Source organism: Diaphorina citri, unplaced genomic scaffold, assembly GCF_000475195.1.
Source record: "Diaphorina citri unplaced genomic scaffold, Diaci psyllid genome assembly version 1.1 scaffold354, whole genome shotgun sequence".
NCBI lineage: Eukaryota > Metazoa > Arthropoda > Insecta > Hemiptera > Psyllidae > Diaphorina > Diaphorina citri.
In genome coordinates this window covers 267,335-283,893 of record NW_007377789.1, presented here as the reverse complement: position 1 = coordinate 283,893, position 16,559 = coordinate 267,335, and the positions used below count along the sequence as shown (strand labels likewise).

The 16,559-nt window shown below is 41.2% G+C and overlaps 1 protein-coding gene and 2 pseudogenes across 1 annotated transcript; 2 read left to right on the top strand and 1 right to left on the bottom strand.

The window, feature by feature from the left end:
* Positions 1-5,104: 5,104 nt before the first annotated feature.
* Positions 5,105-7,630, bottom strand: LOC103507946. The gene is made up of 3 exons (XM_026822681.1): positions 7,563-7,630; positions 6,984-7,478; positions 5,105-6,219 (listed from the first exon to the last, which is right to left on the bottom strand). The coding sequence occupies exons 1-3, from the start codon at positions 7,621-7,623 to the stop codon at positions 5,177-5,179; spliced, it is 1,599 nt and encodes a 532-aa protein (XP_026678482.1). The 5' UTR covers positions 7,624-7,630; the 3' UTR covers positions 5,105-5,176.
* A 7,914-nt stretch (positions 7,631-15,544) lies between these two features.
* On the top strand, positions 15,545-15,662 carry LOC113466907 (annotated as a pseudogene).
* A 428-nt stretch (positions 15,663-16,090) lies between these two features.
* On the top strand, positions 16,091-16,208 carry LOC113466906 (annotated as a pseudogene).
* Positions 16,209-16,559: the final 351 nt, after the last annotated feature.

Genomic DNA, 16,559 nt, shown 5'->3' with positions numbered 1-16,559 from the left:
CCCTTTTGCTCCATTTTTCTCCTTTACTGTACGTCAGACTCCGAAAAATTGGGGTCTAGGGGCCCCGGCCACTCCCCTCCCCTACCTTCGAGCTTCATTTTTCTCCTGTACTGTAGGCCAGATTTGGAGCATCCCCCCCCTCGCAAAATGCTGGATACGGCCCTGATTGTAGGTAGTTTCTTGTAGTATGACTATTGTACATTGTAGGTACTATAAAACTTACTATGGCTGGAGTTCTGTATTAGATAGGTAATACCTACATATACGTACTACTCCTATTAGAATTATGGATAGATACAATATGAGAAGGAAAATTTCTAGGTATATTTTCTTACTTAGCGGAAAATTTGTTACCTGTCTAATTACCTATTTGACAGCCCGTGTATATTATTTTTAACAGCTCAGGACCAATTCTTCAATTAAATCTAAAAGAACTGCCAAAAGAATGGGTAATTCGCCGTAATCATAATGAAGGTCTTCTTTTGACGTATAAAATACAGCATTTGTTTTTTAATCCTTCCTTTTTGTTCCCAGACACAAGGATCACTTTCGGAATACGGGGAAAAATGTTAAGAAAAGCTAGACCAAAATACATATATTGCCAAAAGTAAGTTATCATTAGCACTTATCGTCGTCGTCAAAGTCATTATGAAGAAACTGAAAGTTAATCGCTTCCCAAAGTCATAAGGAAAAGTTGAAGACTCTAAAAGTTAATATCCCGCTCTCGGCGTTATTGTTAATTTTTTATATAAAAAAATAAATAAAATAAAGTTTTTTAATCCTTCCTTTTTGTTTCCAGACACAAGGATCACTTTCGGAATATGGGGAAAATGTTAAGAAAAGCTAGACCAAAATACATATATTGCCAAAAGTAAGTTATCATAAGCACTTATCGTCGTCGTCAAAGTCATTATGAAGAGACTGAAAGTTAATCGCTTCCCAAAGTCATAAGGAAAAGTTGAAGACTCTAAAAGTTAATATCCCGCTCTCGGCGTTCCCCATCTCATTGCACAGTCTCCCCACCAGCCGTCACATAATGGGGGTACCCGCCTCCCGCCCCGGTACTACCCCCACTCTGCGCCTTATACACAATCTCATGCAATGTCCCCACGGGGATCCCAACCGGAGCGTCTCCGCTCCGCTTTACGCCTATAATTGCCGAGTACTTGTCCAAATCCACCTTCCGCCCGTTGAGGTCAAGTATCGCCGCCGTCGCAGCGCTCTCCGGGGAAGCACAAGTCGAGATTCGCCCGTGCGAGGAGCTCCCGCCGCCCCAGCTCCGGAATAGATTGGCTACAGCGAGAGCGAACGCGAGCACCGAGGCGAAGAGCGCTTTCCCGGCCAGAGCGGAGAGGATCGCTGCTCCCACCGTGCCGAGAACGCCGGCCGCGAGGATGTGGTTGTTGCCGCCGTGGTGCTTCTTGCGACCTGAGAACAGAGTTAATACTACGGGCGTTGTAACGCGTCGGTTGTTCCGTGGAGCGGTGAAGGAACCTGAGGGTGTATGTCTCCGTCAGGGTACAAAAGAGCGATAATATAACATAGAGAGCCGTAAGGCCAGCCACTCACTATTAGATAGACCTGACAGGTACACTTGATCAGTTCACCTGATTTGGTATATCTGACACCTGATGTGTGTGCTCACTATCAGGTAGACCTGTCAGGTACGGCTGAAAAGGTCCGTCTATCAGGTATACCTGATGAGCACACACACTATCAGGTAGAACTGACTCTATCAGGTAGACTTGACACCTGATCAGGTGTACCTAATAGTGAGTGGCTGGCCTAACATAGAGAGCGGTAAGCGTCAGAGCTTTTTGAAATGTGGTTTTTTATGACTGGCGCTCTGTCTTGACGTCACCTGACTCTTCACGCTCTCTGTATGTTCAATGAACAGTCAACATTGTTCATACCCTCCACTCGGGAAAATTATATTTAATAAGAGCGATAATATAACATAGAGAGCCGTAAGGCCAGCCACTCACTATTAGATAGACCTGACAGGTACACTTGATCAGTTCACCTGATGAGGTATATCTGACACCTGATGTGTGTGCTCGGCTGAGTACGAGTTGGTTGGTTCCGGTTGGAATTCCGGTTGGAAAAAACGTATTAGTTGGTTCCGGTTGGAAAAAGGTTTGTATGAATTGGTTCCCTGATTACATTGTGATGTGCGTCGGTTGTTCCGTGGAGCGGTGAAGGAACCTGAGGGTGTATGTCCCCGTCAGGGTACAAAAGAGCGATAATATAACATAGAGAGCCTTAAGGCCAGCCACTCACTATTAGATAGACCTGACAGGTACACTTGATCAGTTCACCTGCACCTGATGATTTCCAAGGGGAACCAATTCGTACATGAAATTTTTGAAGGGGAACCAATTCATACGTGACAAAAATGGACCTTTTTTTTGGGAACCAACTCACCTTTTCCCGTGTGCTCACTATCAGGTAGACCTGTCAGGTACGGCTGAAAAGGTCCGTCTATCAGGTATACCTGATACCTGATGAGCACACACACTATCAGGTAGAACTGACTCTATCAGGTAGACTTGACACCTGATCAGGTGTACCTAATAGTGAGTGGCTGGCCTAACATAGAGAGCGGTAAGCGTCAGAGCTTTTTTGAAATGTCGTTTTTTATGGCTGGCGCTGGCCATATCAATCGCTCTGACATGACGTGAAGTGACGTGACGTGACTCTTCACGCTCTCTGTATGTTCAATGAACAGGCAACATTGTTCATACCCTCTACTTGCAAAAATTATATTTAATAACTATGTACTTGTATTTCATGCTTACATGATTACAGGACCAGAAAAAGAAGTGTTATTAAAAATCACAACTGCCAAAGTGTTTTCAAGAAAAGTTCATTGAAAATTTGATGCATTACAATTTACAAATAATAAATATGGAGCCTCAATTAAATAACTACTGAAGCTTCTAAAAAAAAACTGACAAGGAGCCACCCTTTCGAGGATGGGCCACTGTCACTAGCATTACAACTTGAACAATAAAAGCCCAAAGCCAAAGCATTGCGAAAGTTCCAGTCGGGAATAATAGACCTACCTTTGGCACTGATCCACAAATCCAACAAATACCACCAACTGACTCTATCAGGTAGACTTGACACCTGATCAGGTGTACCTAATAGTGAGTGGCTGGCCTAACATAGAGAGCGGTAAGCGTCAGATCTTTTTGAAATGTCGTTTTTTATGGCTGGCGCTGGCCATATCAATCGCTATGACATGACGTGACGTAACGTGACGTGACTCTTCACGCTCTCTGTATGTTCAATAACCAGTCAACATTGTTCATAACCTCTACTTGCAAAAATTATATTTAATAACTATGTACTTAACAACATGATAGAGGACTCAGTAACTTTGTGAAGTTCCATAACATAGATGTAAAAGAAATGAGTCCCAGTGAAGAGTATAAGTCATTTCTTTTACATCTAAACTATGTACTTATATTTCATGCTTACATGATTACAGGACCAGAAAAAGAAGTGTTATTAAAAATCACAACTGCCAAAGTGTTTTCAAGAAAAGTTCATTGAAAATTTGATGCATTACAATTTACAAATAATAAATATGGAGCCTCAACTAAATAACTACTAAAGCTTCTAAAAAACTGACAAGGAGCCACCCTTTCGAGGATGGGCCACTGTCACTAGCATTACAACTTGAACAATAAAAGCCCAAAGCCAAAGCAATGCGAAAGTTCCAGTCGGGAATAATAGACCTACCTTTGGCACTGATCCACAAATCCAACAAATACCACCTCGTGATCCCCGAAAAAACGAGTACAATAGTTTTAGAACTGAATTTTGCGAAAATATCGCATACATAATAATAGATCAGTTGCACTTTTCAAAGTCATAGAGCAGGAAAAATGAGGACCAACGAAATTTTTCTTTTTCTTCTACGACTTCTAGATCCCGAGATACCTAAATCGATTTAAAAAATACCGGTAAATCTTGAACTTTGACGTCACGGCATACGCTCCCGTACCCCGTAGGCGAAGACGTCACATCAAATGTCCCGAGCAAAGCTCACTCGCAGGCAACGCATTAATGTGTTTGTGCGCATACGTTTCTGCGCAGTTCTTTCTGCTCCTCGGCTAGCGTGCTTGCATAGTGGCGCTACCTAACGGACGAAAAAAACAACTGCGTAAAGTCTGACGTCACACATATTTGATCTCTTTCATTAGAACGGAACATAAAAATTGAATTTTCGACCTTTTACAGAAATTTTTTCGGAGTTTTGACGTCAGATTTGGATTTTTCCCAACTTTTTACATAGGAATCGACCATTTATTTATAATTTTTACCCATTTGCAACTGCTCCATTGGCCGGAAGTTCAAGTTGGTAGTCAGTCGTATCGTAGCGTGTATTTCGGTCTTCACCGATCTTATTTTGAGAGCTAGCTTCTGAGAGAAATAGGGTGAGACGTTTTCCACCGCCCTTGAATCGTACTCGTTGAGAACGATTGCGTTCGGTAACGCATCGTTTGCGATATATTGTGCAACATATTCATCTTTGGGTCCGTTTCGATAATAACCGTTGGGGGCAAACTGTTTAACGTTTTGATAAAAATCGTTGGGGACAAACAGCTTCGGGTCTTCTGGGACATACGGGTCAAAATAGTCAGCCCGCTGAAGCACATTCCTGCGGTTGTAGTCATAGTTCACGTGCCCGGACATTGGCTGTCCGATATAACCTTGTATAGAGTTTATTTATACTTGTTAAAACGTAGGTACTTAAATAAAAATAAAAAAATAAAATAAAAACATGCATAATTTTGTTGTTTAATATAAATCCGAGTAAAAGGTGTTTCCTCGTTCCTCCTATTTCAAGGTACTTAAACCATGATCATGGGAATACAATTGAACATAGGTAATAAATTAATTATTATTCATAATTAATTATTAATATTATTTTATTTATTTCATACAACACAACGTCCATTGAAATTAATTATGGGAAATTCTATCGATTAGCTTATTTATGTTTTCCCGATAGTGTGGGATTGTGGTTCAATATTGGTTCATAGAAATCATAAAACTCAAAGAAGTGCTTGAAAATTTCATGACTTGTCAGAACTTTCATATCAACATTTCTATTCTATCACAGTTTACCTTTCTATTGGAATTTGAATTTAGCTTTCTAGTCTTTTCATCGTTCTTCAAGAGTTTTCCATATTGGATGATAATTCTCCCTCAAACTATCTACCGTGTTGTCGATATCGTTCTTGTGATCAAGTCTGGGTATCTTCTTTCTCGGATCATTCTCAGTCTCTCCGGTGTCTTCCAAATCTTCTTTATCAATTTTATGAATTCCTTTATCAGTGTTATACACTTCTTTATCCATTCTGTGATCCACTTCATTCATTAAATGATGCATTTTATTCATTCCATGATGCATTTTATCCATTCCATGATGCATTTTATCCATTCCATGCTCCATTTTATCCATTCCCTGATCCATTCTATTCATTTCTTTGTCCCTTTTATCTCCTTCTTTATCCATTCGACGACGGAATTCCTCTCGATTGTTGACTTGGTCACTTTTTCCGTATTCATTATGATCACTTTTTACGTACTCGTTGAGAACGATTGCGTTCGGTAACGCATCGTTTGCGATATATTGTGCAACATATTCATCTTTGGGTCCGTTTCGATAATAGCCGTTGGGGGCAACCGCTTTAATATTTTGATAAAAATCGTTGGGGACAAACAGCTTTGGGTCTTCTTGGACATACGGGTCAAAATAGTCAGCCCGCTGAAGCACGTTCCTGCGGTTGTAGTCATAGTTCACGTGCCCGGACATTGGCTGTCTGACTAGAATAGAGTCTCCAAGTCCTATTGTTGCCGCCCCTGCGGCTTCATTAACGGCAACGCTTCGTACACCTTCGTTATAATGCGTCACCAAAGCGGCATTGGCGGCACACTCCGAGTTGCGTCTTTTGGCGGTGGCTATCTCAATATTGGATTTTCCGCCGTCACTCAGCGTCGTTGTCGACCCCGTGTATTTCGAGCTGCCGCCGTGACCGGATTTGAAAAACTGTAGGCCCGCCAAAAGCAGCGCGAGCTTGGACAGGAGAATGGTTTTGGCGGCGAGGATTTTAAGGAGGATTAGACCTAGGGCGGCCGCGATAGTGATGATGAAACTGAGCGGAATTTTCGACTTTTTCCGATAGGTGGCGGTACCTCTGCGTCCTGAAACAGGGCATAGTGAGGGAGAGGGGGGAAGCTTATTTTAAAAGCAAACTACATAATTTGATGTAAAGCAAACTACATGAAACAGGGCATAGTGAGGGAGAGGGGGGGAAGCTTATTTTAAAAGCAAACTACAAACTACATAATTTGATGTTACATGAAACAGGGGATAGTGAGGGAGAAAGGGGGAAGCTTATTTTAAAAGCAAACTACAAACTACATATAATTTTATGTAAAGCAAACTACATGAAACAGGGTGTAGGGAGGGGGAGGGAAGATCGTTTTTAAATCGAACTACTTTACTTTATGTAAAGCGATAAACTACATCTACTTGCTGGCCCCACTTGAGTGGGAAAAGGTAAAGAAGAAGAAGAAACTGCACCTACTGATAGCGCTAATATGCTGTCGAAATACGGTTATAAACCAAATAAACTACAAAAAAAAAATCACCGCTAAAGGGGATTCAGCTAAAAAGTGTGTCCGTGATCAAGCCCGTACTACAAACATACTACGAAAAAAATACGATAGTTCTAGGGAAGGGACAGAGAATATTCTGTTAGTTTTTGAAGTACCTATTGAACAAAATGAAAAAGGGATTATCAATGAATCTCCTAGGTCTATAGGTTTACTTCAAAGTGTTTGTTGAACTCCGAACATACTCAGAGGTTAATAATAATCACTTCAACATGCACCTGTCAAGGCGAGCCTTCTTCGGTTTCTAAAGAAAGCTCAGATAACAGAAAGCAAACACTAAAACAACTTACCACTTTCGGCCGTAGGCAGGATTCCACCAAAAACCTCGCGGTCGATCTTCTTGACCGATTCTACGATTTGGATCTTCAAATTCCTCGTCCGAAAATAGCGGTCGAATTTTCGCGCCAAGTAGTCGAGAAATTCCTCGTCGAGTAGTTCTGCGGACAGCCAAGGACCGCCCGACTTGTTCTGCGACAACAGATGGGTGTAGAAGTCTACGTCGATTTTGTCAAGTCCTTTTTCACTGACGGTTTTTTCAGTCCCATCACCGTAACTATCACCATGATCTTCTCCTTCTTCTTCATCATAATCATCATTGTTGTCACCTTCTGTGAAATCTTTATCAACTCTTTCCAGTTGGTCTTTGGGTCCTCCAAGTCCGTCTTTGGCAACATTGTGTTTGCCAATTTTCTCGTATTTCTGCAGCTGTTCTTCCGGTCTTCCAGTGATGCTGAGTATGTTGTGGTGATTGCCATTGTGTTTAACATCTTTGTCGATAGTTTTATGTCCATTTTCTTGGATTTTGTCATTCAAATCGGTCGGGACTTTTTTATTCCTATTGTTCATATTTAGGTTGTCGATAGTTTTATGTCCATTTTCTTGGATTTTGTCATTCAAATTGGTCGGGACTTTTTTATTCCTATTGTTCATATTTAGGTTGGGGGATTCCTCTTTGTTTTTCTTTTGGTTTGACGGGATCATATTTAGGTTGGGGAATTCCTCTTTGTTTTTCTTTTGGTTTGACGGGGTTTCTTCGTTTCTACTCGAGTTTTCTCGGTCTTTTTCGTCATTTCTCTTGACTATTTTCTCCAGGTAAACGCCCGGAATGAGTTGTATTTCTTGTTTGTCGCTCAGTTTGTTCACGTATTTAATGATGTCCAGTTTGAAACACAGGAGGGAGTAGGACTTGGAGCATTTCTGCGGGATCACCTGGAAATAGAGGAAGAAAAAGTTCCAGAATTTGAGCGAATAAGATTTGTAAGATTTTTTTACTTTCTATTACCTACTACTGTATAGAGGAGCTATACTAGTAATGAAAGTATTGCAATCAGTCCAAATTTTCAAAATCGGGAAATGGGTGGAAATATCCGTTTTTTTTAAATAAATAATAAAGGGATACCTTTTTTAAATGTCCAGTTTGAAACACAGGAGGGAGTAGGACTTGGAGCATTTCTGCGGGATCACCTGGAAATAGAGGAAGAAAAAGTTCCAGAATTTGACCGAATAAAATTTGTAAGATTTTTACTTTCTATTACTACAGTATAGCTACTAGTAATGAAAGTATTGCAATCGGTCCAAATTTTCAAAATCGGGAAATGGGTGGAAATATCCGTTTTTTTTTTTTAAATAGATAGTAAAGGGATACCGTTTATAAATGTAAATAAAAAAATGCAAAAGGGCTGCCTGCCTCTCACATGCAATTCTTTTTCTTCGCCTTTTCCCGTGTACAGACGGGGTCGGCGTTTTTCGTCAGCCTCTCAATCAACCCTAACTAGGGTGATTGCTTTGGGCTGACATTTGGTTTTGACTGCAAATTTTACGAGTGGATGCCCTTCGCACTCAACCTTTGCTATTTCTTTAATAAATAAATTAAACAGCGAATATTTCACATGGTTACTCACGACTCACACAAGTTTAGTGGGTTTCCAGGTCAAGAGGAAATCGAATGAGAATCAATAGAGCAACAGCTTAGAGGAAATTAGTGGAAAATCAGAATCAATACCTATATCCACGCGAGAGAAAAGTGAAGATATCTACACAGGAGATATGGGAAACTGAAAGTCGACAGTGGCAAATACACAAAACTTTATTGTAGATTAATATTCTATGACACTGACGCTTTTTGCACGCTGGAAACGTAGTCGCGCAACTTTCAGTAGCGCGGACTTGTCCGAAGACGCCTAAAAATCCAAACCTATGTCGATACAGACCTTTTTTTTTTTGAAAAGGGAACTGTAACTTTTGAGGTGTTATCGTCCCGAAATCGAGAGGAGGACAGGATAAGGAAAAAGCCGGCCATTCGGAGAACGAACCTTATTGTGGTCAAATTCTCAAATTATATTGAGGATAAAGTTCCATACCTCGGCTGGGATTGAACCCACGCCCTCCTTGGCGTTCACCAAGCGAGCGCCTTGACCACTGCACCACCGAGACAGACATCCTTATGTGTTCAGGATAAAGTCCGCCCCGGGCAGGAATTGATCGCGCGACCTAGCGCTTACAAGGGAGACGCGCTACCTTAAAAGCTAACTAGGCTGGCATACTAAACTTCAAGGTGGCACCTCTCTTATTCTTCTTCTTCCTTGCCTTTCCCCGTATTCAGACGGGGTCGGCGTTTATTACAAAATTATCGAAGAGAAAAGAAAGACGGGATAGGAGAAAGCCAACCATTCCAAACACATTAAGAACCAACTTTATGTGTGTTAGGATGAAATAAAATTAGCCCCGAGCGGGAATCAAAATCGCGCCCTAGCGCCTACAAGAGGTACCCTCCAAGCTAACTAGGCTGGCAAGCCGACCTTTAATTGCTAAAGTCGACTATGTGAGGACACACCTTTAGGCTAAAAGAGTGGAGAGCAAAGAGCATAGAGCTTTGCAAAGAGCATTGCTCTCAGTTCTATGCGGTTTGAAGTCTTCGCCTCCTTCTATCATCACATCCCTCTATCTGCTCTATGCCAGGGAAATCAATACCTATATCCACGCGAGAGAAAAGTGAAGATATCTGCAGGAGATATGGGAAACTGAAAGTCGACAGTGGCAAATACACAAAACTTTATTGTAGATTAATATATGACACTGACGCTTTTTGCCCGCTGGAAACGTAGTCGCGCAACTTTCAGTAGCGCGGAGCGCGGACTCGCCTGAAGACGCCTAAAAATCCAAACCTATGTCGATACAGACCTTTTTTGTGAAAATGGAACTGTAACTTTTGAGGTGTTATTGTTCCGAAATCGAGAGGACAGGATGAGGAAAAAGCCAGCCGTTCCGAGAACGAACCTTATTATGGTCAAATTCTCAAATTATATTGAGGATAAAGTTCCATACCTCGGCTGGGATTGAACCCACGCCCTCCTTGGCGTTCACCAAGCGAGCGTCTTGACCACTACACCAGCGAGACAGACATCCTTGTGTGTTTAGCATGAAGTCCGCCCCGGGCAGGAATTGATCGCGCGAACCTAGCGCTTACAAGGGAGACGCGCTACCTTAAAAGCTAACTAGGCTGGCATACTAAACTTCAAGGTGGCACTTCTCTTATTCTTCTTCTTCCTTGCCTTTCCCCGTGTTCAGACGGGGTCGGCGTTTATGTAATAGGCAGATTGGTTAGGTTCCTTATGTTTTTAGGATAAAATCCGCCCCGGGCGGGAATTGATCCCGCGACCTAGAGCTTACAATGTAAACAATTGAAAATTGGTGTTTTCAAATCCTCCGCCAGCCTAGTTAGCTTAGTTGGTAGTGCGTCTGCCTTGTAAGCGCTAGGCCGCGGGTTCGACTCCCGCCCGGGGCGGATTTTATCCTGATGGGATAATGTTCGTTCTCGGAACGGCTGGCTTTCTCCTATCCTGTCTTCCTTCTCTCTTCGATTTCGGGACGATAAGACCATAGCAGTTACAGTTCCCTCTGTCAAACCTCTTAAAAAAAAAAAAAAAAAAAAAAACATCTTCAAAAAAGAAACGAAATCAGAAAAGTATTACGGCTGGCTTTCTCCTATCCTGTCTTCCTTCTCTCTTCGATTTGGGGACGATAAGACCATAGCAGTTACAGTTCCCTTTGTCAAACCTCTTAAAAAAAAAAAACTGTATTTCCAATTTTACGTGCGTCTTCGGATATAAATTGGATGCATCCTGTCAAATGCCATGTTTAGTAAAATCTTCGAAGTGACCCAGTATAACTGACTAATCACCACACGCTTAGCAAGATAATCTGCCAGTTGCAATATGCAATGACGGATGACTTTGTATTCATCATTAAATCTGCATACCGAACTGCATCTTAATACCATTTCTTTGTCCTTGGATAAAATCCATTAGAAGAGGTCGTAAGTCAGAAGTACAAGGTTTTCTTCTTTGTAATGTCGATAGCTCTTGAAATGTCGATATCGATCTATTTAATTATCTATTCTGAGTAATGTTACTAATTCATTAATATAAGACCTATCTACTAACTCAATTTAATTACTCAAGTACTCAGAGTTATATACTTGAAATGCATGTGGATAACGAAAAGCAATTGTTTCTCAGCTTTCGTTGTTAAAAAAAAAAAAAAAGGGACGCTGGGGACTATCTCTTCAGGAGAAGAAACTACTAAAAGGAGAACGCACGATTTGACACAACAATATGTATTCACCATGAAATTGGGAAAATATATTTAAATACAAAGAAACAGAAACTTTTGATATTTCGCAGAGATTTAGGTATCGTATAGGAAGCGCTCTACTTTCTTCCCTCTCCGTCTTGCTTCGAGCTTAGTTCCAAATTGACCAAATTCCACTGTCTTCTCTCTCTCGCGCGGTAGGTATCCCCCCTGCCCCTCTCCCACGGCATGGTATCGCTAGGCCTCCTGAGGTAACGAGATGGAGCAGAGTTGGGACAAAGTTTAACAAAAGTTACGGCGTGGAGGTACCACGTTACACTCCATAGGCCGAAACCCGGATTTTTATCCACTTTCCTTTTCATTTCTATTAATTTATTATTCATGCTTTTTCAAGGCGGGCCTATTTGGAAGATATTAAATAATCCAACATTAAGCACCTACATATATAATCCTTGTCTCAAATTGCCCAATCCTAGGGAAAGTATTGACAACGCAATAATGAAAACACTTTAATTGGACGAAAATATTGACATAATAGGGTCCATCAGAGGCGAGATTTGTATAATCCTTGTCTCAAATTGCCCAATCCTAGGGAAAGTATTGACAACGCAATAATGAAAACACTTTAATTGGACGAAAATATTGACAATAGGGTCCATCAGAGGCGAGATTTATATTTTACATAATTATAATTATTTTTTCCTTTTTATCCGAAAATATCCACATAATTAGTTCTAATAGACGGGCCCTATCATTTCCTATCAGCCGAAAAGATGTCCTGTGTCACTAATTTAATTATGCTAATCAATCTCTTAGATTGCATTTGGAACCTAAGCCTAAAGGTGTGTCCACACATAGCCGACCGGCCGTCGATTCACATGGATCGACGGTCCTCGACTATGTGTGGACACACCTTAATAGCTATCGATCAATTAATCAACCAATCAATCAATTCTGCTCCTTGAATATTCCGCCTAGTTGGCTTGAAAGGTAGCGCTTCTGCCTTCTAACTGATAGGTCTCGGGTTTGATTACCGCGCGGGGCGAACTTTATCCTTCAATTTCGATTTCAGGACGATAAAACCTCCTGCTGCTATTACTAACGTTGGTGACTACATCTCCGTTTCGAAGCCCAGGGGCTGCGCCAAATCTACAGGATTGGTCCACAAGGCTGTTACGGGCCCTATCATTTCCTATCAGCCGAAAAGATGTCCTGTGTCACTAATTTAATTATGCTAATCAATCTCTTAGATTGCATTTGGAATCTAAGCCTAAAGGTGTGTCCACACATAGCCGACCGGCCGTCGATTCACATGGATCGACGGTCCTCGACTATGTGTGGACACACCTTAATAGCTATCGATCAATTAATCAACCAATCAATCAATTCTGCTCCTTGAATATTCCGCCTAGTTGGCTTGAAAGGTAGCGCTTCTGCCTTCTAACTTATACATTAATCAACCAATCAATCAATTCTGCTCCTTGAATATTCCGCCTAGTTGGCTTGAAAGGTAGCGCTTCTGCCTTCTAACTAAATCTGCCCCGGGCGGGAATCGAACCCGCGGCCTAGCGCTTACAAGGCAGACGCACTACCAACTAAGCTAACTAGGCTGGCCCATAGCCCGAAACCCGGATTTTTATCCACTTTCCTTTTCATTCCTATAATTTATTATTCATGCTTTTCCAAAGCGGGCCTATTTGGAAGATATTAAATAATCCAACATTAAGCACCTACATACATAATCCTTGTCTCAAATTGCCCAATCCTAGGGAAAGTATTGACAACGCAATAATGAATACACTTTAATTGGACGAAAATATTGACATAATAGGGTCCATCAGAGGCGAGATTTATATTTTACATAATTATTTTTTCCTTTTTATCCGAAAATATCCACATAATTAGTTCTAATAGACGGGCCCTATCATTTCCTATCAGCCGAAAAGATGTCCTGTGTCACTAATTTAATTGTGCTAATCAATCTCTTAGATTGCATTTGGAATCTAAGCCTAAAGGTGTGTCCACACATAGCCGACCGGGCGTCGATTCACATTGATCGACGGTCCTCGACTGTGTGTGGACACACCCTAATAGCTATCGATCAATTAATCAACCAATCAATCAATTCTGCTCCTTGAATATTCCACCTAGTAAAATCTCAGCATGCTCCTACCGAAAACAAGATACCTTCAGAAAACTTACCATGTCGTTGTTGTTGTTGTTGTTGTTGTAGCGGCTCCAGCTGTAGCCGAATGGTGATGGCAGAATAAAGAGTGTCTTTTTTTAGGGTGGGTACCATGTAGCCAGCGGAGATAGCACGTTGTATGCAACAGTTCTCAATGGATCACTGAAGTTAAGAAACGTTACGCGTGGTTAGTATCCGGATGGCTGACCATCTGGGGAGTCGTGAGCTGCTGGCTTTCCCGGTCCCACTCAGGCTGAGTGAGGTTAATGTGAGTAGGAGGATACCTTGTCGGCGAATAGATGGTAACACTTTTTTTCACTAAGTATAGCATAATGGCACAACTCATTTTAAGAGGGGAGTCTAATAATAAAACAATGTTGAGGAAGTACTTCACAGAAAACGAAAGAAAAACCTTTCCCTGAGGGGAAATTAAATATTAAAACACATAAGTAAAGCAGTTAATGAAAAACATCAGTACTTCACAGAAAACGAAAGAAAAACCTTTCCCTGAGGGGAAATTAAATATTAAAACACATAAGTAAAGCAGTTAATGAAAAACATCCCAAGCAAATATGAGGACCGGACTTCCAATAAAGAAGAAGCACAATGCTTTCTTGAGAAAAAGAAAAATCGGTAGACCAGACCGTTCTTTCAATTGGGCACTTCGACACTTATGATAGTAAGGTTGGTAGAACAGGTCTTAATAGAGGATCGAGTTATTTCGAATAAAATATTAGGTAATAGCGAGTTTTTGCATCTAAAATTAGCGTCCCGTTAACTGAACTCTTCAAGGTTATTTGGTTTTAAAAAAAATGAAAAAATTAAAAAAAAAATACATCTGGGCATGTGCAGAAACGAGTTTTCGTCAAATAACGTTAAGGAGTTCAGTTAACGGGAAGCTAATGTTGGGTGCAAAAACTCACAAAAAAAGTTATTCACTTCTTGAGAAATTGGTGGATGTGTCATTCCTTCTGTTCACCTACAAACGCTCAATACACTAATTTCATCAGGACAATTATTCGACTAATTTATTGATTTAAAAATCGTCACATAGTTAAGTTTAGGTACACATTTTAGGAGTAGATATCATGAAGTTAGGTTTTGTGTCCAAGAGACAACGGGTCACAAAGTGTTGGAAGCATTGGTGTAAGTAACCCTTTGGAATCTTTGGATGCCCAAGAACAATATCCGAGCTCCTTCCATCTTATATTATAAAATCAAGATTCATTCACTCATTCACATTTCATACACTGATCGCTCTATCTCCTGAACCACAACACCTAGAAAGCTGAAATTTGGTAGGAATATTCCTTTTATGATCAGCTCAGCGTTCACGTGAAACTTCTGGACACGGCGTTCCTGATGGAAAGCAACGAAACGGCGCTCAGCACAGGTAACATTTTTATATCCAAAAAACTAAACGTCAGCAAAAAGCAATCACCCTAGTCAGGGCTGATTGAGAGGCTGACGAAAAACGCCGACCCAGTATATGATCACGAGAAAAGACAAGGAAGAAGAAGAATAAGATAAGGTCCCAACTTGAAGTTTAGTACAACCATCTAGTTAGCTTCGAGGGTAAAGCGTCTTCCTTGTAATCGCTAGGCCGCGGGTTCGATTCCCGCCCGGGGCGGATTTTATCCTGATGGGATGTTCGTTTTCGGAACGGCTGGCTTTCTCCTATCCTGTCCTCCTTCTGTTATTAATATTTGTTATTAAACCCATAAAATACATGAGACCTTCTTTAGAATGCTGGGGTAAAGGGACCTTTTAGTCTCATTCAAACAGAATAAACAAGGTATATTCTATTCTATTCCTTGTCTCCAATTTCGGGACGATAAAACACCCGTCGTTACAGATTTGTTTTGTGTTTCTTTTCAGAATCAACAGGTCGGACTTTCTTCACCTCGTGGAAAGATACTTTAACCAACTTCATGGGTGCGAAAATCTCAGCATGCTCCTACCGAAAACAAGACACCTTCAGAGAACTTACCATGTTGTTGTTGTTGTAGCGGCTTCAGCCGAATGGTGATGGCAGAATAAAGAAAGGGCGTCTTTTTTTGGGGTGGGTACCATGTAGCCAGCGGAGATAGCACGTTGAATGCAACAGTTCTCAATGGATCACTGAAGTTAAGAAACGTTGCGCGTGGTTAGTATCCGGATGGCTGACCATCTGGGGAGTCGTGAGCTGCTGGCTTTCCCGGTCCCACTCAGGCTGAGTGAGGTTAATGTGAGTAGGAGGATAGCTTGTCGGCGAATAGATGGTAACACTTTTTTTCACTATGTATAGCATAATGGCACACCTTAGTTTAAGAGGGCAGTCTAATAATCGAAGATGATTGTTAATCAAATTAAAACGAAAATCTCAGCATGCTCCTACCGAAAACAAGACACCTTCAGAAAACTTACCATGTTGTTTTTGTTGTTGTTGTAGCGGCTTCAGCTGTAGCCGAATGGTGATGGCAGAATAAAGAAAGGGCGTCTTTTTTGGGGTGGGTACCATGTAGCCAGCGGAGATAGTACACCTTCAGAAAACTTACCATGTTGTTGTAGCGGCTTCAGCTGTAGCCGAATGGTGATGGCAGAATAAAGAAAGAGTGTCTTTTTTGGGGTGGGTACCATGTAGCCAGCGGCGATAGTACATTGAATGCGCTAGTTCCCAATGGATCACTGAAGTTAAGAAACGTTGCGCGTGGTTAGTATCCGGATGGGTGACCATCTGGGGAGTCGTGAGCTGCTGGCTTTCCCGGTCCCACTCAGGCTGAGTGAGGTTAATGTGAGTAGGAGGATACCTTGTCGGCGAATAGATGGTAACACTTTTTTTCACTATGTATAGCATAATGGCACAACTCATTTTAAGAGGGCAGTCTAATAATAAAACAATGTTGAGGAAGTACTTCACAGAAAACGAAAGAAAAACCTTTCCCTGAGGGGAAATTAAATATTAAAACACATAAGTAAAGCAGTTAATGAAAAACATCACAAGCCAATATGAGGACCGGACTTCCAATAAAGAAGAAGCACAATACTTTCTTGAGAAAAAGAAAAATCGGTAGACCAGACCGTTCTTTCAATTGGGCACTTCGACACTTAT